Raw genomic sequence first — 27,082 nt, forward strand, 5'->3', positions numbered from 1 at the left:
AATTTCCTTTCTCACACCAATGTTCAATATTGCGAGAAAGTTATATATTCACTCGGTGACAAGCGACAACGGATAAATACCTGAACGCATAGGCTATCCTAATGAATGACTCAGCATCTGAGTTTCGAATGAATGATTCCGAATGAATGGTTTCGAATGAATGATTCCAGTCCTGGAATCATCCTAATGATAATCCCCCCCCCCCCCCTCCCCCTGTGTGATTATTCCTCTGCCTTTCAAACCGCCACCCACGAACCCTCACACTTCCACGTGGTGTTTCTTGAAAGGTCTGAGGGGTTGGTTGAGACATGGCCCTCCCCTTAGATCAACGAGCCAGTAAAAACAGCTCCTACTTGCCTTTTTAGAGATTGCGCGGTATATAAAGGACAGCCGGTGAGGCTAAGAATGCTGTGAGCGCCATCCACCCCGCACCTGCACACACACACACACGCACCCACCCCAATACTCCACCTCGCACACCTTCCCTTCCATTTGCACACGCACCCCCTTGTCTGGCCGGATGAGTTACCACCCGGTGGACACCGTAGGGAGTCCATTCAGGAGAAGCATGGATAGTAGGACAAGCTACGGCCGCTCCTCCGGCACCCCCTCCAGCGGGTTCCGCTCTCAGTCCTGGTCCCGGTCAAGCCCTAACAAGCCCTACAAGAGGAGCGTCAATATGCCTGTAGCCAGAGCGTACAGCTCCACACTCCTCAGCTCCGCCGACAGCGTTGATTTCAGTCAAACTAACGGAGACTACAAGCGTTCCAATGAGAAAGAGCAGCTCCAGGGGTTAAACGACCGCTTTGCCGGTTACATCGATAAAGTGCACTATCTGGAGCAGCAGAACAGCCAGATTGAGGAGGAGATCCAGGCGCTGAGGCAGAAGCAGGTGTCGCAGTCCCAGCTAGGCGATTTATACGACCAGGAGCTCCAGGAGCTACGCTCCATGCTGGAGCAGATCCACCACGATAAGGCGCAGATCCAGCTCGACACAGACCACATCGAGGAGGACATCCAGAGAATTAGGGACCGCTTCGATGAGGAAGCTCGCATCAGGGATGAGACGGAAGGCATCATCCGGGCGCTCAAAAAAGATATGAACGACTCTGAGTTAGTGAAGTCGGAGTTGGAGAAGAAAGTCCAGTCACTGCAGGATGAGATTGCCTTTATCCGTAACAACCACGAGGAAGAGGTGAGCGAGCTGTTTGCCCAGGTGCAGGCGTCGCAGGTGACCATGGAGAGGAAAGACTTCCAGAAGACGGACATCACCGAGGCGCTCCGGGAGATCCGCACCCAGCTCGAGGGCCACTCCAACCAGAACCTGCAGCAGGTAGAGGACTGGTTCATGTGCCGCTATTCCAAGCTCACTGATGCTGCGGAACAAAACAAAGATGCAATAAAGTCCGCCCGTGATGAGATTGCAGACTACCGCCGCCAGCTCCAGTCCAAGACCGTGGAATTAGAATCGGTCCGGGGAACCAGGGAGTCACTGGAAAGGCAGCTGAATGACATCGAGGACCGACACAACAACGACCTGTCCAGCCTGCAGGTATGATGAGACCCGCTGTTGGCATTGTTTTCATACAGAAACCCACAGCCACAGGCTTAATGGTGAAGTGTTCTATAAAGTTGTATTCTCTGTGTAAGTAGAGAAGCAATGTAGTGGAGAGAGTTGGCTAAATAATATTATCAGATGTGTTTCGTTTATGATATAGGCTATCAAATTGTGCCAGAGTCGTGTGAGGATATTATCACGATTCCTTTGAGGTTTTTATTCTTATTTTTAATATAGGTCTACCTATAAGGAGAGTTCCCTACTTTGAGAATGAAACGTATACATATTATAATCTATATTGTGTTAATATAGATAGATGTGTTTTATCTAGGCATATAAGCTCTGCGCAATGGTGGTGTCTGCGCATTTGCTTTAAGATAAATGGCACAATGCTGACATCTTATGGGCACAGCTTTTACATCGCCCATCCTTGTTGAAGCATTAGGCTACTTATACGCTGCGACAATTGGTGAAAGTCAGGACATTATATGGTTCTTAATTAAGGGGAGACATAATGCAGCAAACGTTTTTTTTTTTTTGCCGAGTCAGAGACGCGGGTCGATGCGTTCATTGGCTGTGTCCTTGCCTCACCCCACACAGATTTTCGACTGTTGAACAAGTGTGAAGAGGCTGCCCTTGAAACAGTGTACACTGCGTCAGAATAAATTATTTCACAGAACAATAATAGCCTAACCTTTTGCGCAGAACGGTCTCCAACATATCAATTGATTTGCCCTTTTACAAGGAGACGGGGTGACTTCACACTTTCAATTGTTATTGCAACGATAGTGTAATGAAATCTCACAGTGCTTTAATGTGTTGTAAATCTACACACGTTTAAATGTGCTGGTTGATAAAGCGCAATTACTAGGAACAAAATACGAAATTGTATATATCTATATTTTCAGTTTTCATATTACTTCCAGAGGGTTCTGTCCTTTTGGAGACATATCCTCCCTGCACCAAAAAATAGATAATCAAGTATTTTTTCAGAGTTCCACATAGGCCTAGGTAATAACAGCTCCTAACCAGCTGATGTCTCTTGGTCTTGTTTTCTGCAGGAGACCATCCACCAGCTGGATAATGAGCTCAAGGGCACGAAGTGGGAGATGGCGCGTCATCTGCGCGAGTACCAGGACCTGCTCAATGTCAAGATGGCTCTTGACATCGAGATTGCTGCATACAGGTACAGTGCGACGGTAGTGTGCTAATTAGGCCTATCATTGGTCAAAACAAATATTTAAAAAGGAAACAGGAGGAAACAAAAATTGTACACATTAAGGAAAAAGATTGTATTTCATCAAGTGTAAAAAAAAATGTGTAAAAAAAAAAGTATATATATATATATATATATATATATATATACTTTTTTTTACACATTTTTTTTTACATTTATACATATATTTTATATATATATAAAGGCAACATTTAAAGTGTGGGTCCCATGTTTCATGAGCTGAAACAATAAATCCCAGAAATGTTCCACATGAACAAAAAGCTTATTTCTCAAAAATGTTGTAGATACATTTGTTTACATTTGTTAGTGAGCATTTCTCCTTTGCCAACATGTTCCATCCACCTGACAGGTGTGGCATATCAAGAAGCTGAATAAACAGCGTGATCATTAAATAGGTGCACCTTGTGCTGGTGACAATAAAAGGCCACTTGAAAAGGTGCAGTTTTATCACAAAACACAATGCCACAGATGTCTCAAGGTTTGAGGGAGCATGCAAATGGTATGATGACTGCAGGAATGTCCACCAGAGCTGATGCCAGATATGTTCATTTCTCTATCATGAGCTGCCTCCAACGTCGCTTTAGAGAATTTGGCAGTACGCCGAAGCGGCCTTACAACCGCAGACCACGTGTAACCACGCCAGCCCAGGACCTCCACATCCAATTTCTTCATCTGCATGATCGTCTGAGGGGTGGTGGGGTGGTTTGGTGGTGCTGAAGAGTATTTCTGTCTGTAATAAAGCCCTTTTGTGGGTGGTCCCAGCTGCCAAGCGGGTGGGCCTTTGCCCTCTCAGACCCACCGATGGCTGCACCCCTGCCCAGTCAAGTGAAATCCATAGATTAGGGCATAATTCATTTATTTAAATTGACTGATTTCCTTATATGAACTGTAAAATCTTTGAAATTGTTGCATGATGCATTTATATATTTTTTCAGTATATATCAACCCTAACTTTTATATTAAGCCTACACTATACTATATCTAATTTTCTATTGTTTTTGCAGGAAACTCCTAGAAGGTGAGGAGACCCACTTTAGCACTTTCCCTTACCGCCAAGCTGTCACCTCCTCTAAGAAGTCCAAGTCTGGGCCTCCCAAACTGAAGGTCCAGCACAAGTTTGTAGAGGAGATCATTGAGGAGACCAGGGTGGAGGATGAGAAGTCTGAAATGGACGAGGCCCTGGAAGAGATTGCCCAGGAGCTGTCTGCCGCACTGGAGGCAGAGGCAACAGATGACAGAGAAGAGGAAGGAGAGGATAAGGGAGAAGAGGAAGGAGAAGAAGCAGTGGGACATGGAGAAGAGGGAGAGGGAGAGGGTGACTCAGAAGAGGTTGTAGCCTCCACTGAATCCCAAATGAGCTCCAGCGCCCCTGCTGAGGAGGAAGAGGAGGACAAAAACGGTGGCGATGAAGAAGAAGATGGAGGAGAGGGTGCTGAGGAGGGAGAAAAAGAAGAAGAGGGTGAGAAAGAAGGTGAGGGTGAGAAGGGAGATGATGCAGAAGGTGGTGATGAGGGAGAAGGAAGGGAAGAGGGAGAGGAGACAGCCCCAGAATCAAAGGTCTCTCCTGACAAAGAGAAGGCTGGAGAGAAGGAAGGAAGTGGAGGAGAAGAAGAGACAGCAGAGGGAGAGGGAGAAGAAGAGGGTGGTGATAAAGAGGAAGTTGCAAGTAGTGACAAAGGATCCAAAGATGGAGATGATACGGATGAGAAAGATAAGAAAGGAAAGGATGAGAAAGATGACAAAACAGATGAGGCAGATGTAGCCAAGACAGAGTCTCCCAAAACAGATGCCCCCAAGAGTGAGGTCCCAAAAGCTGAGGTCCAGAAATCTGAGGCCCCAAAGGTCTCCAAGCCAGACTCCCTGAAAGCTGAATCCCCTAAGGCTGGGTCCCCTAAGTCTGAGTCACCAAAAGCTGGATCCCCCAAACATGAATCCCCCAAAGCTGGTTCCCCTAAATCTGAATCCCCAAAACCTGGCTCCCCCAAATCTGAAACCCCCAAACCTGCAGGATCCCCCAAATCTGAATCCCCCAAACCTACTGGTTCCCCCAAATCTGAATCACCCAAACCTGCAGGGTCCCCCAAATCTGAATCCCCCAAATTAGGATCCCCTAAAGCAGAGTCCCCTAAGGATGAGGCTCCCAAACCAGAAGCTCCCAAGTCAGAGGCCCCCAAGGCTGCAGAAGAGAAAGTAGACAAAAAGGGTGATTCAGAGGAAGAGAAGGTGGAAAAGAAAGATGCAGCTTTGAGCGGAGAAGTGGAGAAGGGTGCCCCAGAGGACAAAAAGGACGATGGGAAGAAAGAGGAGACGGATGTGATCTCAAATGGAGTGGACGAGAGCCCCACCAAAGATGACCCCAACCAGAAAGATGACCTCAGCCAGAAAGATGACCCCAGCCAGAAGGTGGTCATCACCAAAACGGTGGAGACCATCACCACTGGAGAGGATGGAGCCAAGCATGTCATTAAATCAGTCACTGTCACCGAGACTGTGAAGGAGACTGAGGATATGATCCAGGAGAAGATGGTGTCCAGCAAGACGATGGAGAAACACTCTTCCAAGTCCGTCAAGGTGGTGACCGAAACCGAGTGACTGCGCTCCAACCAATCCACCCAGGAGGGTCAGGGAGGAGGACACGACGACAAGCAATCATACAGCTAGAGCGATGTAATAAAGATAACCACTCTCAAACATACAGAAAAGCAAAGAGAGAAGCCATATGATGTGACTAAGCTAAAATTTCTAAAATGCATGTTGAGTGAAGCTATAAATGAGCTTTTCTGCAGATGTGGTCAGGAAAATGTGGGAATGGGACAGATGATTAATTCTCTTTCTTTCTATCTGCAGTTCACAGGAGGGCTCACGGGTGGGGGCGTCTGCATGCTAGCTCAGGGAGGGAGTCCCCTCTCTAACATGTATGTATGTATGGATGGATGGGAGAGTGATAGAAATGTATCTTCATTCAAATGACGTTTTTTGGGGGGCCCAGGTGGGAGGGTCCACTTCAGAAGTAAGCTTACTTATTATGTGACGATACCAATTGAGCCAAAAAAATACAATCGACTACAATACAATACAGTGAAGAAAGAGAATGACGATGGTGCAATGAACTCATGATCATGAACATACAGAACCCAAAGCAATTAACGCATAAATAACCTTGAAGAAACTCCTAGCCTTAAACATGCTTTGTATCCGTGTCTATTATGTTTACGAGTGCAATTGAAAATAAATCTGTAAATGCGCACACATACATTATTGTATGCATAGGATGGACTTGAATTTAAATACCGAACATACATGAGGTGCTACAGTTTGCAATCCCATGTCTTTACTCATCATGAATGATTTCCCAGCAGCATTTGCTCAATAAATGTCGTACTGAAATACAAAATATGGTCTCTTGTTCCTTTATGACACATCAAACTCATTCCACGGACGGCTGAGTGTCTGCGGGTTTTCGCTCCACCCTTGTACTTGATTAATGAATTAAGGTCACTAAGGAACTCCCCTCATCTGCTTGTCTACGTCTTGATTTAAAGGAAAAAACAAAAACCTGCAGACACTCGGCCCTCAGTGGAATGAGTTTGACACCCCTGCTTTGTGCAATTCTTCTGTCCTGTACGTTCACTTTTGTATATACAGTAGGTTTCTCACCACAATATGCACACAATATTCAACTTCCTCATCTGCTTTCATGGGGATGAGATTGCATCCTTCATTATCTTTTGCAGCCTAGAATATATACAAAGCCACATAAACATCCACAGGCTGTCCTCTACAGATATTTAAAGTCACAATCGGTAGGTAATACGTGCATGCCATCTAAGAATAGGCCACCAACAATAATATGAACAATGCAATCCTATGCCATCACATGCAAATAGCACTTGATTAGAGTTGATTTATCAAATCAAACTTTATTTGCAAAGCACATTTCTGAAACAAAGAAAATTGCACTTCAGTGCTTTACATACTGTACATAAATAAAATAATAAAAAGTGAGAAAGATTAAAAAAAATATATATATACATACATTTCTCGACAAATATACAATGAAGATAGATTAATTAAGAAAATAAAACAACAGTGGACATGAGAGACTAATATGAAAGATTTAGACTGAGAAATGTATGGTATATGACATAGTCTTTCAGCCATTAGCTATATTATTCGAGAACAACATTATCTACGATGTTAAACATGATTTGAAACTATACCTGTTTTAAAGTATTTTACATTTTACATACATAATTTACAACTTAAACAATGGAGTGATAGGTAATTTGGAGATTCAGCAACATTGAAACAGACAGCGACTCGTTTGGAAGTTCAGCACCACAGGAAAGTGGACAGCAACGGTCTCAGGCGCAATCCACACTGGAAAAACCTCTGAATAAGTTTCTTTGAAATCCTATCCACATACACTGAGAGTAGAAACATTAAGAACTTCCAATTCGTCGGGCCATGGACTCTACAAGGTGTCGAAAGCGTTCCACGGGGATGCTGGTCCACGTTGACTCCAATGCTTCCCACTGTTGTGTCAGATTGGCTGGATGTCATTTGCGTGGTGGACAATTTGTGATACACACAGTAAACTGTTGAGCGTGAAAAACCCAGCAACATTTCAGTTTTTGATACAAAATGGTGTGCCTGGCACCTACTACCATACGCTGTTCAATGGCACTTAAAGTGGAACTGACAGTGTTTTAGTAACATGACATCGTATTAAAATTGGTTCATATACACCTCCAGTAAGAATATGACACCTTGTTTTTATTTTCTGACAAGCGAGCACTTAGCTATGGTCATTTTCAAATGTTCATACATTTGTAGAATGTTTGGGAATGACGTATAGTAAGGCATTTGTGAAAATTCTGTTTGGACAATTAATAGACACTGCAGCAAATAAAACCTAATAAAAACAACTGTCTTGTCCAGGACTGGTGTCTATGCAGAATGGTATGCCATAGCCAATCAGAGCTAATAGCCAATCAAATAAGCCATTTGCCACACAGGCCTGCTGTCATTCACTTTGGAATGGACTGTGTGTTTACAGGCAGAAGCAACAGTGCCGACTTTAGAGCATTACAAGGCATTGGCCAAAAGCCACAAAATACACCTGAATGGATTTCTGCAAATATGTACATACCACAGGAGTCCTCTTACATTTGGGAACTTCACAGTCCTATTGATCAAACAACCATAACAAGGTATCTCTCCCTCAGTTGCCTTTGCACATCTACAACAACAAGATTAACAACTAATGCTAGCCAGAGCAAGATAAGCTAAAATCTAACAAGGGAACATTGGATAAACCCTCTCAAGCTTTTGATGCTAGTTGCTCATCAGCATTGCAGTGAAACAATGGGGAATAGTAGCTTGCTTGTCCTTCTGCATCTTGCCTGCCAATGCATGCTTGTCCCAACCCACGTTTAGACAACTGAATGGGAACTTGTCTGCCTGCCCACCCATTTCATCAATGCCAAATACATTTGACTGACAACTAAGAGATATGCTAAATGTGGATAACAATCGTTCAAATTCAGCATAGATAGCTAGCTAGCTAAGCGAATCACATTTCTTGCCAGCTAACCAAATGACAACTGCATCTCTAGCTGTAGACACTGAGAAACGATATGGGGGGGTTGTTGGTCACTCACCCACTCCTCCAATGACATGACATCCTCCCAGCAGCTAGCTATCTAACGTTAGGCACTGTGTTTTTAGCTTGCTATGTAGATCAGCTAGCCCAGGGGTGTCAAACTCAATCAGTGCAGGGGACCTATATAAAAAACACAACGAATTTGCAGGCCAGACATAACCTATTTGTTTTCACAAAAAAACGTGCAACTGCAACCCAAACTGGCCATTGTTTTATTAGAAAAAATATGGCTCTTTACAATGTCCACTTATATACAGAGAATGCTGTATATAGCGTTCTAACATATTTAAACATGCTATTTTGCATGCTATTTTATCTCTTATAAATAATATTTGTCCAGCCTTGGCTGCTATGCTTGCAGATGTGCATAATATGCTGCGACCCTAATCAGAAAGTATTTAACAACAAATAACAAAAACATAGCTATAGGTTTGTTTTAACATTTAAACTTAAAACATGTTTTACATTTTTTTGCACTGCATGGATCACAGGTGCGGTAGAATGCAACATTATATTGTAGTTGAGTAGCCAGCCTGGGTTACTGCTCAATATGTTGCTAAAATATGCCTCCGTGTTTCTCTTTTGCATGGTGTTTTCTTGCAGGTTTTGTTTTTTGGTTATTCATTGTCAAGCTTTAAAAACCCAAACCAGACTGCAACATTTTAGTAGCCTAGCTAGGACTGTGGCATGTGTCTGCACACTTTCCATTTGCTGCGTGCTGTAAAAGGGACACACGAAAGCAGCTCAATTTAAGTTAAATTGTCCGATGTGAGCGCATCCAGCTGTAATCTCATGAAGTAAAATAAACAAATAAGATTACAACATATATCACAAGAAGAAAAACCTTAGAGAGGTCTGCCTGTCGGCTACGACTGTAAATTGACTATATGAGCTGTTTCTCCGTTGTTTGTCCTCACGTTGCTTGTCCTCATCTGATCTGGGCTGAACCTTACTGCCCCTGCCGACACTGCTGGTCGGGGACGACACTGCGGGGACGACGCTCTATGCTCACTCAGTGCGATTTCAACCCTTTTCATCAGTGGACTTTGCCAAATTGCATGAATAAAAACAAACCAAAGCAGGCAAAAAAGCAGTGGGTTATAAAACTTGTCACGTTTTAATTCCAATACATGTAAAGCCTCTGCCCTAGTACGTCAAACTGGACCCAGGGGCAGACATAGTAAATAGCAGTAACATAGCAGTAACATAGTAAAAGTACATCTGTTAAGTACATTTTATATGCCCACCCACCAAGCGGTTGCTAGACAATCATGTTATATGAGCACCCACCCCGACCAACCAGTGACTGGTTGTATTGATACACCATCCAAAGTGTAATTGATTACTTTGCCATGCTAAAAGGGATATTCAATGTCTGCGTTTTTTATTTTTACCCATCTACCAATAGGTGCCCTTCTTTGCGAGGCATTTGAAAACCTCCCTGGTCTTTGTGTTTGAATCTGTGTTTGAAATTCACTGCTCAACTGAGGAACCTTACAGATAATTGTCTGTGTCGGGTACAGAGATGAGGTTGTCATTCAAAAATCATATTAAACATTGTTATGCACACATCCAACTTATTATGTGACTTGATTAGCTTTTAGTTTTATACCTAAACTTATTTAGGCGTGCCATAACAAAGGGAATGTATACATACTGACTCAAGTCATTTCAGCTTTTCACTTTGAATAAATGTGTAAGAATGTCAAAAAACATAATTCCATGTTGACATTATGGGGTATTGTGTGTAGGCCAGTGGCACCCAATCTGAATTTAATTCATTTTAATTTCAGGTAGTAACAAAACAAAATGTGGAAAAAGTCAAGATGTGTGAATATTTTCTGAAGGTGCTGTATCCAGTCCTCTGCAATGCAGTTTTGCCTGGTGCATCATTACGCGCAAGTTAATTGTTTTAAGCGATTTTGGTTGTTTGGAATTTAGTATGTGACTATTATATTAAATTGAAGACATGTTGGGTGCTGTCCATGGGTGACCCTGCTGATTGCAGACCCATGTTGGGTGCTGTCCATGGGTGACTCTGCTGATCGCAGACCCATGTTGGGTGCTGTCCATGGGTGACTCTGCTGATCGCAGACCCATGTTGGGTGCTGTCCATGGGTGACTCTGCTGATCGCAGACCCATGTTGGGTGCTGTCCATGGGTGACTCTGCTGATCGCAGACCCATGTTGGGTGCTGTCCATGGGTGACTCTGCTGATCGCAGACCCATGTTGGGTGCTGTCCATGGGTGACTCTGCTGATCGCAGACCCATGTTGGGTGCTGTCCATGGGTGACTCTGCTGATCGCAGACCCATGTTGGGTGCTGTCCATGGGTGACTCTGCTGATTGCAGACCCATGTTGAGTGCTGTCCATGGGTGACTCTGCTGATTGCAGACCCATGTTGGGTGCTGTCCATGGGTGACTGCTGATCGCAGACCCATGTTGGGTGCTGTCCATGGGTGACCCTGCTGATCGCAGACCCATGTTGGGTGCTGTCCATGGGTGACTCTGCTGATTGCAGACCCATGTTGGGTGCTGTCCATGGGTGACTCTGCTGATTGCAGACCCATGTTGGGTGCTGTTCATGGGTGACTCTGCTGATTGCAGACCCATGTTGGGTGCTGTCCATGGGTGACTCTGCTGATTGCTAACATTCTTCCTCTCAGGATTTTAGCTCAGCACTCACGTAGAGTGCCGAAGGAAGCAACTAAATTGTGAAGAGTCATAAAATCAGCTCCACAGTATTTCAATGTCTTAAAAGCAATAAAAACACAGGACTGATCCCAGATTTGATCGTTCTCAGCCCTGAAATTAGGTAATAAAAATGCCATCCCTCTCTGAAGTTCCTCCCGTTCCTCGGCATCTGTTCTCAGACACATTGGACCTGAGCTGCATAGCTGATGGAGCCTCTGATGTGGACCTTGCCAGGTTAGTGCTCCCTCAAGATGGAATAAAGTACAAAAAAAGATCAGATCCCTGCCAGTGCGTCGTGATTGTGCCTGCGTGCCCCGAATGTCGATGTAGGCAACTCCAAACCCAGAGAACTAGCTGTGTTCGGCATTCATGATCGGCATTATAGACAGGTTACCTGAAATGCAACACACAGAGATATCTAATTCTGTGCAACACACCAGTGTGTGTGTGTGTGTGTGTGTGTGTCTGATAGGCTAATAAGCATCGTTAAACAGTACTCTGTCTTGTTACAAGCAGCTTATAAACCATTCTATAGATCGTTTTTTTCAACATTTACAAAATGTTTATAAATCATGACACATAACCTGTTAAATGTTTTAATGAATTCATTGAGAAAGGACCTGCCGTCATGTATGATGAACAACAGGCCTTATATGTTTTCACATTGTGGTTAACTATGTGGTCATGTTTTTAAGCACCTTCAAGATGTATCAATGATATGTTCAACATTTCATCCTGATAAAACCCAAACTATGATAAATACTGTTTACTGAGTTATTATTCAGCATGATTCAGTATAAGGACAAAAACAATCAATTTCACACTCTGCATGGCTTTCAAAAGTATTTATTCAACCATCCAAAACCACACTCTCACAGACTTGCACAGGCATAGCACACACACTCTTACACACACACTAGAGGAATTGTGTGACCTTTATTGATTTTATTGACTTATAACTGCTAGCAGATAACCTTGATTTTGATGCATTAGTGCACTAAAAGACATTGTATTGAGCACCTTGTTAACAAGCATACTGGAGTCGATAATGTTGGGTATTTCTGCTGTTTGCCGAGCTGAGGTTTTATTAGACTGTCTTTTGGCTTGTGTGGTCTTGGGCCACAAACTTACTTTTCAGCCTTTGGTATTTCAGATTAGTCTTTCTCTTCGGCAGATTTTTCTCTCTTCTCCTCACTCTTGGACATCTCTGGTTCGCCCTTCCCTTCTTTGGTTTCTGAGTCGTCATCTTTTTTCTCCTCACTTTTACCTTCATCTTTCACCTCTTCATCTTTATCTCCCCCTTCTTTATCATCTCCTCCCTCTTTCTCTACCCGCTCCTCTTCCACACCTTCCTTTCCATCCTGCTCCCCACCCTCGTCCTTATCTTTCTCTCCATCCTCTTCTGCATTCTCATCTCCACCTATATCAAAAAAGGAAATAATTGAGAATAGAGGAATAATTTAGTTAGTATACAGGTTTGTAAAAATGTCAGCATGTAAGCCATACACAACAACAATAGAGAATACTCTTTGAGGGGAAATATCCCAACGCTAACCTTGATCTCCATCCTTAGCATCCTCTCCATCTTCCTTCTCCTCCTCGCCTCCCTCATCCTCATCTTCCTCTTTCTCTTCTCCCTTTTCCTCCTTCTCCTCTCCACCCTCTTCTTCCTCCTCCTGTCCCTCCTCTTTCTTCTCTTCTGCTTCTTCCTCTGCCATCGCCTCCTCTTCCTCCTTCTCCCCCTCTTCGTCCTCCTGTGGTGGGCTGGCAGAGTCCCGCTGGGCCAGGCTGGTAGAGATGATGTCTTCTCCAGAGACGAATGAGGAGCCGAGGAAGCGTGAGGTCATCAGGTAGGGGGCGCCAGAGCTCAGGCTTGACTGCATTGAGAACATGGAGCGGCTGAAGGAGGGCATGACTGACAAGCTGTGGCCATAGACATTGGACATACCCCCTGATCCGCCCACACTGAAGTGAGACTCCTCCCCCTCCAGCAGCTTCCTGGAAAAGTAAAGGATCGTGGGAAAGATAAAACTTTAGAATAAAAGAGCAAAAGACTTTCCTTGACCTGGACTGGCATTAGTATTATCACATTATATTTGTTTAAGTTGAAGCTCTGGCCAATGCTCCTCATCCTACCTGTAGGCAGCAATCTCAATGTCCAAGGCCATCTTAACATTCAGCAGGTCCTGGTAGTCCTTCAGGTAGCGAGCCATCTCCTGCTTGGTGGCTCTCAGATCATTCTCCAGCTGGCCAATAGTGTCCTATGGGAGACGTTTAAAGGTTATGAAGTGGATAAAAAAAAAATACAGGTAATATGCCTAAAATGTCTGAATGGATGAAATTTTAAATGTATTCAAAATAATCTTATTTGTTCCTATTCTGTATTACTAAATCAGTTACACTTGGCACAAAATAAAAAACATTATTGGTGTCTTGTATTCTGATATAGTCATTTACCTATTAGTAAGCAGTTTCTAAACATACATAAATTCACATTAAGATTGCATTTATTCTGAGGTATTTGCATCAATCCAGATTTGCTGTTTAATTCGTCCTGCAGTACCACCACTGACCTGCATGTTGCTGATCTCAGCGCTCTGCTTGTCCTCCATGATGTGTAGCTGGTTTTCCAGAGACTTGTTGAGACCCCGGCAGGTATCGATCTCCAGCAGGTGGGCCTTGAGCTGCCGGCGGTACTCCCCTGCCTCATCCCTGGAGCTCCTCACCGCGTCGCTGTGCTGGGCAACACTCTCCGTCAGGGAGCCCACCTTCCCATGGAACCACTCCTCAGCAGACTGCATGTTCTTGGCCGCCAGCCTCTCGTACTGGGCCCGGATGTCCCTCAGAGCACCAGACAGGTCTGGTGTGGCTGCCTCCATCTCCACAGCCACCTGGGCCCCCAGCTGGGCCTGGGCCTGGAGCTCCACCACCTCCCTCTCGTGGAGCTTCTTGAGGAAGGCCACCTCGTCCAGCAGGGTCTCCACCCTCTTCTCCAGCTCAGCCCTGGCCAGGGCAGTCTGGTCGGCCCCACACCGTGCATCCAGCAGCCTGCCCTCCGCGTCCTCGCGGGCCACCACCTCCTCCTCGTAGCGGGCCTGCAGGGCGCTCAGGGCCTGCTCTAGACGCTCCCTCTGGCCCAAGGCGGCCTGCTGCTCCCCACGCGCCTCATCCACGGCGGCCCTCAGGGCCCGCGCCTCCTGCTCATACAGGGCCGCCAGGCGGGAGGGTTCACCGTGCCTTTGCCTCAGCATCACCAGCTCAGCCTCCAGTGCACGGTTCTGCTGCTCCAGCTCCCGCACACGCTCGATGAAGCCAGCGAAGCGGTCATTGAGGTCCTGCAGCTGGGCCCTCTCCTGGGTCCTCACTGTGCGGAATTCAGAGCTCACCTGGGTCGCCTGGCTCAGCTCCAGTTCCACAGAGGAGGAAGAGGCCATGGATGAATGCAGAGCCCGGCCAGGAGAGGAGTACTGCAGACGGGAGCTCACGGAGGAGGAGAGGGGGGAGGCGTGGGAGGAGAAGGCCGATCGTGACCTCCCCTTGGTCACCACTCCGCGGGGGGCTCCCTCCACGTGCCAGCGGCGATAGGAGGAGGATGAGTAGTAAGGGTCAAAGCCGAGGGTACTCATGGCTGGGCTGGGAGGGCAGGCAGCTCTGTCTGGCTCTGTGTCAATGTGTCTGTAGGGCTCAGGTGAAGAACCCAGACTGATGCTGCTGCAGTGGCTCCAGCTTTTATAGCAGGAGGAAGAACTCTGACGCAGGCGCATTCCCAAACTCTGACTATGCGGGATCGATAGGCTTACACTGCAACGGACAGCAAGGGAGAAAGGAAAGGAAAGAAGGAAAGAGAGGGGGAGGGAGAGGTTGCAGATGGAGAGATATTTGTGTTTTTGAGGGTACAAAGGAGGTTAACATGTTTCTAGTTTCTCTACACTGTTTCTGTCATACACAGTAACCTTGACTACTAATGTTCACAAGTTAATGTTCAGGAAAGTAGAGTTAGATAGCTAAAGCCTCTGGATAATGAAATATAAATCTGCACTGTACCTGCACCGAGAGTAAAAATGAATAGTCGCATGAAATTACTTGAGTCATTCATTTGAATGTAGGTCTCGCAGTCCTCCCTGTAGGGGAAGAAAATGAATGGGCTATCCTCATTCTACAGCAGCCTATGCATTGATATTATACACAGCTTCTCCTCATACAGTGACACAGCACCTGCCCTGCTGGCCAATTAGAGAGCGACACCCATGACCACAGAAAACCCACATTGATAAACACCGAACACACGGCTGGATGGTATGTGTTTATTTATTTATACATTATGGCTGGGAAGCTACTGTTTGGTGCCTGTAGATACTTGTGAGGTTCTGAATCAGATGCTGTAATGATAATGTGTATAAATATGATGATGTCTGTGAAGATGTGTTTGTGTTTTTGGGATGATAATGCATTGATAATCATAATAATAGATCATCATAATACTAATGATAGATAATGCATCTATTATACAAAATAGGTCAAATGAATTCAAATACATTTTCATGATTGCCTTAGTTGGAAGGGACACTGAGGAATTTGAAGAGAAGTTGAATGGTCTTTTTATATTGTCATGTTTATTCCCTAACAAGAGAAACAGGCTTCTTATCTTTCAGCTCCAGAGTGAAGAGGGAACCATAGCTGGTCAATAACACTCTGCTTCCTCCTTGCTGACACCCACTTCCTCCTTTTCCTCCTCCACTTCCTCCTGAGAGGGGTGGGGGAGATACACATTTTATACTGTCCCAGACTGTTGATTGAGAGAATGGATAGCAAAGTGACTTGCCATACATTTAAGCATAGTATGAGGATCTTGTGAGAGAACAGGCTGGTATGAGTCCATGTTTAGGTGGAGTATATTATGCATTTTGCCTGTACACATTTGAGGAGAGTGTATGAATTTACGTGTGTTTGTGTGTCTCTTTTGTATGTGTGTATTTTGCTGACAGTTCTCAAAGCAGAAGCCTTGAAGGTGAGATGGATGTGGGTTGCTAGGCTACAGTAGGTGCGGGGTGCTGCCGCAAGCTGAGTCATAAGTAAAGTCGGGGCCGGTTCCAGGCGTTATCAACTGTATTCAGGGCTGGCTTTCACTTTTTGGGGCTCTAAGCTAATTTACTTTTACAACATGGGCTGTAAAGAAAATGTTGCAGTTTCAAAGCAAGTTTGCTGCAATTTTACACATTTGCCATGTCAATATGACTTCTGAGTGAGAGTGACTAGCAAAATCAATGGGGGCCCCATGGAGGTCAGGGTAATTTGACCATGATAACTACAAGTATAGATACCTGGCTAGACTCATTTACCAATCTAAAACATTTTAGCTGACATGGGCTAGTTGAGGGACTGTCAGTGACTGACATGGGCTAATTGAGTGACTGTCAAAATGCTGATGCACAACAATCTAAATTGCACCTTGTATACTCTACTATTCTAACTCTCAACAGTAAGTTGAGCCCCCGACTGATTTCTTAAAATGCCTGGGGCTTATGTAGTGTTTTCACCCATCCCCTCCACACCCAGCCCCTCCACACCCAGCCCCGCAGTATCCTCTCCACTTCTCTCTCGTTTACATCCTTCTCTTTCAGCTTTACCTGCTTTCTCTCTACCTCTCTCTTTTCTCTCTATTTCTCGCTCTCTCTCACGGCAGCATCCTCAGTCTTTCTCTCTCTTTGTGATTCCTCTATCTCTCTGTCCTTTTTTGTGATATAAGATATGCAGATTGGCTACATGCCCAGAGTTCCATTACTATTGTCTTCGCTGATATTGTATTTCTCTCTTTCCTCAACGTGGCTCATACTTTGATTGGTAAAAGGGGGCATTGATTGACTTGGCCCTGTAGTTTGGGCTCCGCCCTGACTCTCGGTCAGTTTAATGCTGAATCAGTATTTTCACCTGTAATGGCCCCAGAGTTTAAGTGGGTGGTTTGAAACCTTGGTGCATTTCTACATAGAATTTCAAACATCCCAAATAAATATTTGCTGACTGTATTTATTTGCTGACTGTTGTCCTGTGGAGACCCAAAAGTGGTTGTACTGGGAATAAGTACAGTTTCTAATTTGTGTTCTTTGGAGTATGTGTGATATTATACAGTAGCACTACTATAGTATGTGTGATATTATACAGTAGCACTACTAGAATATGTGTGTTATTATACTGTAGGACTACTAGAGTATGTGTGATACTATACAGTAGGGCTACTAGAGTATGTGTGATATTATTCAGTAGACCTACTGGAGTATGTGTGATATTATACAGTAGACCTACTGGAGTATGTGTGATATTATACAGTAGGACTACTAGAGAATGTGTGATATTATACAGTAGACCTACTGAAGTATGTGTGATATTATACAGTAGCACTACTAGAGTATGTGTGTTATTATACAGTAGGACTACTAGAGTATGTGTGTTATTATACAGTAGTACTATTGGAGTATGTGTGATATTACACAGTATGACTACTGGAGTATGTGTGATATTATACAGTAGGACTACTAGAGTATGTGTGTTATTATACAGTAGGACTACTAGAGTATGTGTGATATTATACAGTAGGACTACTAGAGTATGTGTGTTATTATACAGTAGGACTACTGGAGTATGTGTGATATTATACAGTAGACGTACTGGAGGATGTGTGATATTATACAGTAGCACTACTAGAATATGTGTGTTATTATACAGTAGGACAACTAGAGTATGTGTGTTAGTATACAGTAGACCTACTGGAGTATGTGTGTTATTATACAGTAGACCTACTGGAGTATGCGTGATATTATACAGTAGGACTACTAGAGTTTGTGTGTTATTATACAGTAGGACTACTGGAGTATGTGTGATATTATACAGTAGGACTACTAGAGTTTGTGTGTTATTATACAGTAGGACTACTAGAGTATGTGTGATATTATACAGTAGGACTACTGGAGTATGTGTGATATTATACAGTAGGACTACTGGAGTATGTGTGATATTATACAGTAGGACTACTGGAGTATGTGTGATATTATACACTAGGACTACTGGAGTATGTGTGATATTATACAGTAGACCTACTGGAGTATGTGTGATATTATACAGTAGCACTACTAGAATATGTGTGTTATTATACAGTAGGACAACTAGAGTATGTGTGTTAGTATACAGTAGACCTACTGGAGTATGTGTGTTATTATACAGTAGACCTACTGGAGTATGCGTGATATTATACAGTAGGACTACTAGAGTTTGTGTGTTATTATACAGTAAGACTACTGGAGTATGTGTGATATTATACAGTAGGACTACTGGAGTATGTGTATTATTATACAGTAGACCTACTAGAGTATGTGTGATATTATACAGTAGGACTACTAGAGTTTGTGTGTTATTATACAGTAGGACAACTAGAGTTTGTGTGTTATTATACAGTAGGACTACTGGAGTATGTGTGATATTATACAGTAGGACTACTGGAGTATGTGTGATATTATACAGTAGGACTACTGGAGTATGTGTGTTATTATACAGTAGACCTACTAGAGTATGTGTGATATTATACAGTAGGACAACTAGAGTTTGTGTGTTATTATACAGTAGGACTACTGGAGTATGTGTGATATTATACAGTAGGACTACTGGAGTATGTGTGATATTATACAGTAGACCTACTGGAGTATGTGTGATATTATACAGTAGGACTACTAGAGTATGTGTGATATTATACAGTAGGACTACTGGAGTATGTGTGATATTATACAGTAGGACCACTGGAGTATGTGTGATATTATACAGTAGGACTACTGGAGTATGTGTGATATTATACAGTAGGACTACTGGAGTATGTGTGATATTATACAGTAGGACTACTGGAGTATGTGTGTTATTATACAGTAGACCTACTAGAGTATGTGTGATATTATACAGTAGGACAACTAGAGTTTGTGTGTTATTATACAGTAGGACTACTGGAGTATGTGTGATATTATACAGTAGGACTACTGGAGTATGTGTGATATTATACAGTAGACCTACTGGAGTATGTGTGATATTATACAGTAGGACTACTAGAGTATGTGTGATATTATACAGTAGGACTACTGGAGTATGTGTGATATTATACAGTAGGACCACTGGAGTATGTGTGATATTATACAGTAGGACTACTGGAGTATGTGTGATATTATACAGTAGACCTACTGAAGTATGTGTGATATTATACACTAGGACTACTGGAGTATGTGTGATATTATACAGTATACCTACTGGAGTATGTGTGATATTATACAGTAGGACCACTGGAGTATGTGTGATATTATACAGTAGGACTACTGGAGTATGTGTGATATTATTCAACTTCCCCTAACGTAACCCCATGTTGAGACAGAATGTTTTAGTCTGTTTTACCCTAGTCACTACTACCTCATTGCATAGTATAGTTGCCTGTATCAGTTCTAGTTTTGGAGTTAGATTACTAATTCCATTGTCTTTTATTGATGTCAGAAACTCTACCACAGTAGGTTGTTAGCACCCTAATTGGGGAGGACGGGCTCGTGGTAATGGCTGGAGCGGAATAGGTGGAATAGGTCAAATATATAAAACACATGGTTTTCATGTGTGTGATGCCATTCCATTTGCTCCATTTCGGACATTATTATGAGCCATCCTCCCCTCTGCAGCCTCCTGTGCACTCTACAGCACCTCAGCAGCAGAAGCTTACTCTGATCTTTACACTTTTATTTCACAGCTCTCGGTTTAAAAGTCATGTTGCTATTTTAGCTCAATCCCTGACCTCTGGCCTTCCCAGCTGGGACATGTCCCTCCAGTCCATGTGAGGCACTGCCCTATTGGCTGAGCCTAGCTGTCCATCAGGGGTGAAGTGCCCTCATTGGTGGAGAGCAGTTTACGCCCGGCTGCTATGCAGGGCCTCATTCCAGAATGCTATAAAAAGAGTGTTTGAGGAGTCGCTCTGGGCTGTTGGTCTCAGAGTGTGTGTGTACCATAAGGTAGGGCCGTGTCTCGTGTGTTTGGTAAAGGAATTTAAAGCAACACTGCAAGCATGACTACTGCCCATAAGTTGGTGATCGTCCGTCATGGCGAGAGTGAGTGGAACCAGTACAACAAATTTTGCGGCTGGTTTGATGCCGACCTCAGCGAGAAGGGCCTGGAAGAGGCCAAACGTGGTGCTAAGGCCATCAAGGACGCCGGAATGAAGTTTGACATCTGCCACACCTCCGTGCTGAAGCGAGCAGTCAAGACCCTGTGGACCATCCTGGAGGGCACAGACCAGATGTGGCTTCCCGTGTACCGCACATGGCGTCTGAACGAGCGCCACTACGGCGGCCTGACAGGTCTCAACAAGGCAGAGACAGCCGAGAAGCACGGAGAGGAGCAGGTCAAGATCTGGCGTCGTTCCTTCGACATCCCCCCTCCCCCCATGGAACACGACCACGCCTTCCACAAGATCATCAGTGAAGTAAGAGGCCGGTGTTGCTGGTGGTGAATAGTAGTACATCACAAAACAGACTTGTGAACCACATTTTAGGTCTGTGACTGCTAACATAATAATAATAATAATAACACCTGACACATTATTTTAAAGCGTTGCGTGCAACTACCCCTGGAATATGTTCCCATTGTACAAGGAAACCAGTCAATTTCAGGAGATTTATGACTTGCTTAGGAGATCCTGCAAGACTTGCAGGTTTCAGTCGAAGTAAAAAAGCATTCATTGGATGGATGGAACAGTGTTGGATGAAATTCTAGAACTTCTCATGTAAGACTTGTTACTTGTATGAGCCAAAACATGTACTGTACGAATCAAATGAAATCAAATGTTATTTGTCACATGCGCCCCGAATAGAACAGGTGTAGACCTTACCGTGAAATGCTTAATTACAAGCCCTTAACCAACGATTAAGTTTTAAGTTAAGTTACGAAGATATTTACTAAATAAACTAAAGTAAAAATGTTTTTTAAAAGTAACAAAATAAAATAACAATAACAAGGCTATATACAGAGGGTACTGGTACCGAGTCAATGTGCAGGGGTACAGGTTAGTTGAAGTAATTTGTACATGTAGGTAGGGGTAAAGTGACTGCATAGATAATAAACAGCGAGTAGCAGCAGTGTAAAATAAAGGGGAGGGGGCAGTCTCATTGTTCACCAGTCTTATTGCTTGGGGGTAGAAGCTAAGGAGCATTTTGGACCTAGACTTGGCGCTCCGGTACCGCTTGCCGTGAGGTAGCAGAGACAACAGTCTATGACTTGGGTGATTTCCTCTGACATGTACTGCTTGAGGTACTACGTAGGCTTTGCCAGGTTTCATTTGCAGCCCTCTAGGATGTTACATCATACCTGCTTTTGTGATGATACATTTGTGCAGTGTAACCCAACATGCTGTTCTGTCCTCCCACCAGTCAAGGCGCTACAAGGGCCTGAAGCCCGGTGAGCTGCCCACATGTGAGTCCCTGAAAGACACTATTGCCCGTGCCCTGCCCTACTGGAACGATGTCATCGTACCTGAGATCAAGGCTGGCAAGAATGTCATCATCGCTGCCCACGGCAACAGCCTCCGCGGAATTGTCAAGCACTTAGAGGGTTGGTATTATGGGCTGCTGCAGTGGCGGACACAGGGGAGTCAGGAAGTGGTAGAGGAGGTACAGAGAAAAGGTTAGAGATAATGTTTCACAAGGAATGTTGGCATGTTGTCAAACATCACATGACTCACAGATCTAACAGATGCATAGCCCCTGCACAAACTGAAAGGTCTGCAGCCTGCAACAAGTAAGGATGATGCACAGTAGTAATGATGATACACAGTAGTAATGATGATACACAGTAGTAATGATGGTACACAGTAGTAATGATGATACACAGTAGTAATGATGATACACAGTAGTAATGACGGTACACAGTAGTAATGATGGTACACAGTAGTAATGATGGTACACAGTAGTAATGATGGTAATGGCAATACAATGATAATACTAACGTAATGATACACTCATGACATTACAGTTAATCACCTAACTGTTTGTTTACTGTGGTTCAGTGAGAATACAGCTGCTGGGCCTGTAGGCATAGTATGGTACACCACATGCACCCAGTCATATAAATGTATATATACACTACCGTTCAGAAGTTTGGGGTCACTTAGAAATGTCCTTGTTTTTGAAAGAAAAGCAAAAAAAATTGTCCATTAAAATAACATCAAATTGATCAGAAATACCATGTAGACATTGTTAATGTTGTAAATGACTATTGTAGCTGGAAACGGCAGATTTTTTATGGAATATCTACATAGGCGTACAGAGGCCCATTATCAGCAACCATCACTCCTGTGTTCCAATGGCATGTTGTGTTAGCTAATCCAAGTTTATCATTTTAAATGAATATTAGAAAACCCTTTTACAATTATGTTAGCACAAATTAAAACTGTTGTCCTGATTATAGAAGCAATAAAACTGGTCTTTAGACTAGTTGAGTATCTGGAGCATCAGCATTTGTGTGTTAGATTACAGACTCAAAATGGCTAGAAACAAATAACTTTCATCTGAAACTCGTCAGTCTATTCTTGTTCTGAGAAATCAAGGCTATTCCATGTGCGAAATTGCCAAGAAACTGAAGATCTCGTACAACGCTATGCACTACTCTCTTCACAGAACAGCGCAAACTGTCTCTAAACAAAATAGAAAGAGGAGTGAGAGGCTCCGATGCACAACTGAGAGAGAGGACAAGTACATTAGAGTGTTTGGTTTGAGAAACAGATGCCTCACAAGTCCTCAATTGGCAGCTTCATTAAATAGTACCCGCAAAAAAACCAGTCTCAACGTCAACATTGAAGAGGCGACTCCGGGATGCTGGCCTTCTAGGCATAGTTCCTTTGTCCGGTGTCTGGGTTCTTTTGCCCATCTTAATATTTTATGTTTATTGGCCAGTTTGAGATATGGCTTTTTCTTTGCAACTCTGCCTAGAAGGCTAGCATCCCGGAGTCGCCTTTTAAAATGATAAACTTGGATTAGCTAACACAACGTGCCATTGGATCACAGGAGTGATGGTTGCTGATAATGGGCCTCTGTACGCCTGTGTAGATTTCCACGAAAAATCTGTCATTTCCAGCTACAATAGTCATTTACAACATTAACAATGTCTACACTTTATTTCTGATCAACTAGATGTTATTTTAATGGACAAAAAATGTGTTTTTCTTTCAAAAACGAGAACATTTCTAAGTGACCCCAAACTTTTGAACTGTAGTGTCTATACATTATATATATATATATAAATATATACACAGTACCAGTCAAAAGATTGGACACACCTAGTCATTGAAGGGTTTTTCTTTATTTTTACTATTTTATACATTGTAGAATAATAGTGAAGACATGAAAACTATGAAATAATACATGTGGAATCATGTAGTAGTCAAATTGATTTTTCTAAATTGGATTAAAGAAAACATTTGCTCAGCAATCTACACACAATACCCCATAATGACAAAGCAAAAGCAGGTTATTTGAATTTGTTTCAAATTTATACTTTTTTAAAACCGAAATACCTTATTTACATAAGTATTCAGTCCCTTTGCTATGAGACTCGAAATTGAGTTCAGGTGCATCCCGTACCCATTGATCATCTTGACATGTTTCTACAACTTGATTGGAGTCCACCTGTGGTAAATTCAATTGACTGGATATGATTTGGAAAGGCAAACACCTGTCTATATAAGGTCACACAGTTGGCAGTGCATGTCAGAGCACAGAGCAAAAACCAAGCCATGAGGTCAAAGGAATTGTCCGTAGAGCTCCGAGACAGGATTGTGTTGAGGCACAGACCTGGGGAAGTGTACCAAAAAATGTCTGCAGCATTGAAGGTCCCCAAGACCACAGTGGCCTCCATCATTCTTAAATGGAATAAGTTTGGAACCACCAAGACTCCTCCTAGAGCTAAACACCAGCCAAACTGAGCAATCGGGGAAGAAGGGCCTTGGTCAGGGAGATGATCACTCTGACATAGCTTTAGAGTTCCTCTGTGGAGATGGGAGAACCTTCCATCTCTGCAGCACTCCACCAATCAGGCCTTTATGGTAGAGTGGCCAGAAGGAAGACACTCCTCAGTAAAAGACACATGACAGCCCGCATGGAGTTTGCCAAAAGGCACCTAAAGGACTCTCATACCATGATAAATAAGATTATCTGGTTTGATGGAACTCTTTGGTCTGAATGCCAAGCGTCACGTCTGGAGGAAACCTGGCACCATCCCTACAGTGAAGCATGGTGGTGGCAGCATAATGCAGAGGGAATGTTTTTCTGCGGCAGGGACTGGGAGACTAGTCAGGTTTGAGGCAAAGATGAACGGAGCATAGTACAGAGAGATCCTTTATGAAAACCTGCTCCAGAGCTCTCAGGACCTCAGACTGGGGCAAAGGTTCACCTTCCAACAGGACAACGACCCTAAGCACACTGCCAAGACAATGCAGGAGTGGCTTCAGGACAAGTCTATGAATGTGCGAGGCATTGGAAAACCTCCCTGGTCTTTGTGGTTGAATATGTGTTTGAAATTCACTGCCTGACTGAGGGACAATGTGTGGGGTACAGAGATGAGGTTGTCATCCAAAAATCATGTTAAAATCTATTATTGCACATAAAGTCCATGCAACTTATTATGTGACTTGTTAAACACATTTTTACTCCTGAACTTACTTAGGCTTGCCATAACAAAGGGGTTGAGTGCTTATTGACTCAAGACATTTCAGCTTTTTAAATTATTTTTTATGAATATATATATTTTTCTCAAAACATAATTCCACTTTGACATTATGGGGTACTGTGTAAACAAAATCAGGCTGTAACACAACCAAATGTGGAAAAACTTAAGGTGTGTGAATATTTTCTGAAGGCACATTTCCAGATAACCAGGAGTCTATAAATAGCTTGTTGCTCTCTCCCTGGAGCTCAGACAGACACAGTGGAAAAGGCCATGGGCACGGTTCCCGTTACTGACACGACCTTTCTGCAGAAAGGTTCTGCATTCTCCAGGAGTGGTGGGACCGGGGTGATGCCGACAGGGTTGCTGGGTTGTAGGGTTGCAGAGGGAGAGGGGGTGACAAAAGGGCAGAGGGAAAGGGCAGAGAAAGGTAAAGTCTGCTGAAACAAGCTACTTAGTGGCCCCCCTAGCGCTCCCCTGAAAGAGGAGTATGGACGACCTCCCCTGTCAAAGGTGGTACTAGCTAAGAAATATACCAACCTTTGAGGATCTGTACTTACCCTCCACTGGGAATACACATGTCAAATACATTGCCTTATGTGAATTTCCTCTATGTGGATGATCAGTCTTGATTTCACAGACTAACCTCTGCTCACTCCTAACACGTCTTTCTGTCTGTCTCGTCAGGCATGTCAGACGCTGCCATCATGGAGTTGAACCTGCCAACAGGTATCCCCATTGTGTACGAGCTGGATGCAAACCTGAAGCCCGTCAAGCCCATGGCTTTCCTGGGAGACGCTGAGACTGTGAAGAAGGCCATGGAGGCTGTAGCTGCCCAGGGCAAAGCTAAGAAGTAAGCCAGCCTGGAGACATCAAGAGGAGAAAGAGAAAAAGTGACTGTCCCTCCCCCCGCTCAAGCCTTGTCCACTCAACCAAACACACACGCACACACACACACTATTGTGGAGTGTCACAGTCCCACTGTAGGTGTTGGTGAAGCCCTGTGTTAAGGGCACAACAGTCTGACACAACAAATAAAGAAAACACCTTTTTGTGTCTTTTCCTGTTTCTGCTTTTATCTCTTTCCTCTTTCTCCATCTGTTTTGACATTTTTCCTCCTTTATAATCTTTTTCATCCTTTCCTCTCTTGCTCCACCTTTTCTCAATGGAAATTTATCCTCCATGACCTGATCTTCCTTCTCTCCCTGATGGGTAATTCACTGGTATCAGCATGGCGATGGTGGTGCTGTGTAATCTTATCCAGATAGCAGAGCAGAGCGGGGAGGAGAGAGAAGAGGAAGGTCACTGAGTTCCTTTTGGCAGCGTTCCTGTGGTGCAGCAGCACCTTGTCTGATTCCGTCCCTCCCCATCCCTCTCATCTCCTCAGTACAGACACAGTACACTGGCTGGGGCTGGCTCAGGGCCAGGGACACGTTTAACACTGGACTAGTCGCTCTCTCCGGAGACAAAAGGACAGGTGCAGGGGATAGTGTGTGTGTGTGTGTGTGTGTGTGTGTGTGTGTGTGTGTGTGTGTGTGTGTGTGTGTGTGTGTGTGTGTGTGTGTGTGTGTGTGTGTGTGTGTGTGTGTGTGTGTGTGTGTGTGTGTGTGTGTGTGTGTGTGTGTGTTAAGGGGGTGAGGTACCAGGGCAAAGTCAGTGTGTGTGGCAATATAGCTCAGTATTTGTATGATTTATTTTAGTGTTTTATTTTGCTCAACTTAATCAGGGGTGCCAATAATTTAGATCATGGCTGTATGTCAGATGACTGGGTCACAGAAGGGGGCACTAAAAGGAATTGCCTTCACATTAGATTGAACGCAAATGACATCAAACCTAGAGCTGGGACAGCAGTAAAATAACATTTTACACTAACTAGTCTGGATCCTAAACACAGCACTGTTCTAAAGTGGATAAATAAAATCATACTTCCGTCAATTAAGTTAGAAAATCTTTAATTAAATTCTCAACTACAACCAACCTTATAAAGCAGTGTGTTGTAAGGCATTCAGATGTTCTTATTCAGGTTCTATTCTGTAAGGTATCCATGTCTTCACTGACACAAACAACTTAGCTTTTCCAATCAATCTTGCTTCAAAAATAGTTTTTTCTCTCTTCTTGCATTGAATAAAATCCTTCATTTAAAGTGAAAAGTATTCATCCACATAATACATGATCAAGCTCCAGAACTGACTTCTCTCCATTTTT

At 43.6% G+C, this 27,082-nt stretch overlaps 3 protein-coding genes across 3 annotated transcripts; 2 read left to right on the top strand and 1 right to left on the bottom strand.

Moving 5' to 3' along the window:
• The first annotated feature begins 260 nt into the window (after positions 1-260).
• Positions 261-6,189, top strand: nefma (neurofilament medium chain a). The gene is made up of 3 exons (XM_021590834.3): positions 261-1,552; positions 2,620-2,744; positions 3,800-6,189. Exons 1-3 carry the CDS (start codon positions 521-523, stop codon positions 5,385-5,387), a joined length of 2,745 nt encoding a protein of 914 aa, XP_021446509.3. The 5' UTR covers positions 261-520; the 3' UTR covers positions 5,388-6,189.
• A 5,796-nt stretch (positions 6,190-11,985) lies between these two features.
• On the bottom strand, positions 11,986-14,951 carry LOC110509749 (neurofilament light polypeptide). The gene is made up of 4 exons (XM_021590833.3): positions 13,729-14,951; positions 13,292-13,416; positions 12,711-13,153; positions 11,986-12,575 (listed from the first exon to the last, which is right to left on the bottom strand). The coding sequence occupies exons 1-4, from the start codon at positions 14,917-14,919 to the stop codon at positions 12,310-12,312; spliced, it is 2,025 nt and encodes a 674-aa protein (XP_021446508.3). The 5' UTR covers positions 14,920-14,951; the 3' UTR covers positions 11,986-12,309.
• Positions 14,952-20,140: 5,189 nt separating this feature from the next.
• On the top strand, positions 20,141-25,935 carry LOC110509748 (phosphoglycerate mutase 2). Its single transcript, XM_021590831.3, has 3 exons — positions 20,141-20,645; positions 21,589-21,769; positions 25,565-25,935. Exons 1-3 carry the CDS (start codon positions 20,229-20,231, stop codon positions 25,732-25,734), a joined length of 768 nt encoding a protein of 255 aa, XP_021446506.1. The 5' UTR covers positions 20,141-20,228; the 3' UTR covers positions 25,735-25,935.
• Positions 25,936-27,082: the final 1,147 nt, after the last annotated feature.

Source organism: Oncorhynchus mykiss, chromosome 29, assembly GCF_057628025.1.
Source record: "Oncorhynchus mykiss isolate SJ-2025 chromosome 29, ASM5762802v1, whole genome shotgun sequence".
Classification (NCBI taxonomy): Eukaryota; Metazoa; Chordata; class Actinopteri; order Salmoniformes; family Salmonidae; genus Oncorhynchus; species Oncorhynchus mykiss.

Excerpts from the sequence above, each read along its gene's own strand:
- nefma (XM_021590834.3), top strand. The coding sequence starts at position 521 with ATGAGTTACCACCCGGTGGACACCGTAGGGAGTCCATTCAGGAGAAGC. Across the intron at positions 1,553-2,619 it reads ACGACCTGTCCAGCCTGCAG|GAGACCATCCACCAGCTGGA; the intron begins GTATGATGAGAC and ends TGTTTTCTGCAG. Across the intron at positions 2,745-3,799 it reads ATCGAGATTGCTGCATACAG|GAAACTCCTAGAAGGTGAGG; the intron begins GTACAGTGCGAC and ends TTGTTTTTGCAG.
- LOC110509748 (XM_021590831.3), top strand. The coding sequence starts at position 20,229 with ATGACTACTGCCCATAAGTTGGTGATCGTCCGTCATGGCGAGAGTGAG. Across the intron at positions 20,646-21,588 it reads TCCACAAGATCATCAGTGAA|TCAAGGCGCTACAAGGGCCT; the intron begins GTAAGAGGCCGG and ends TCCTCCCACCAG. Across the intron at positions 21,770-25,564 it reads AATTGTCAAGCACTTAGAGG|GCATGTCAGACGCTGCCATC; the intron begins GTTGGTATTATG and ends CTGTCTCGTCAG.
- LOC110509749 (XM_021590833.3), bottom strand. The coding sequence starts at position 14,919 with ATGCGCCTGCGTCAGAGTTCTTCCTCCTGCTATAAAAGCTGGAGCCAC. Across the intron at positions 13,154-13,291 it reads ATTGAGATTGCTGCCTACAG|GAAGCTGCTGGAGGGGGAGG; the intron begins GTAGGATGAGGA and ends TTACTTTTCCAG. Across the intron at positions 12,576-12,710 it reads TGCTAAGGATGGAGATCAAG|GTGGAGATGAGAATGCAGAA; the intron begins GTTAGCGTTGGG and ends TTTTTGATATAG.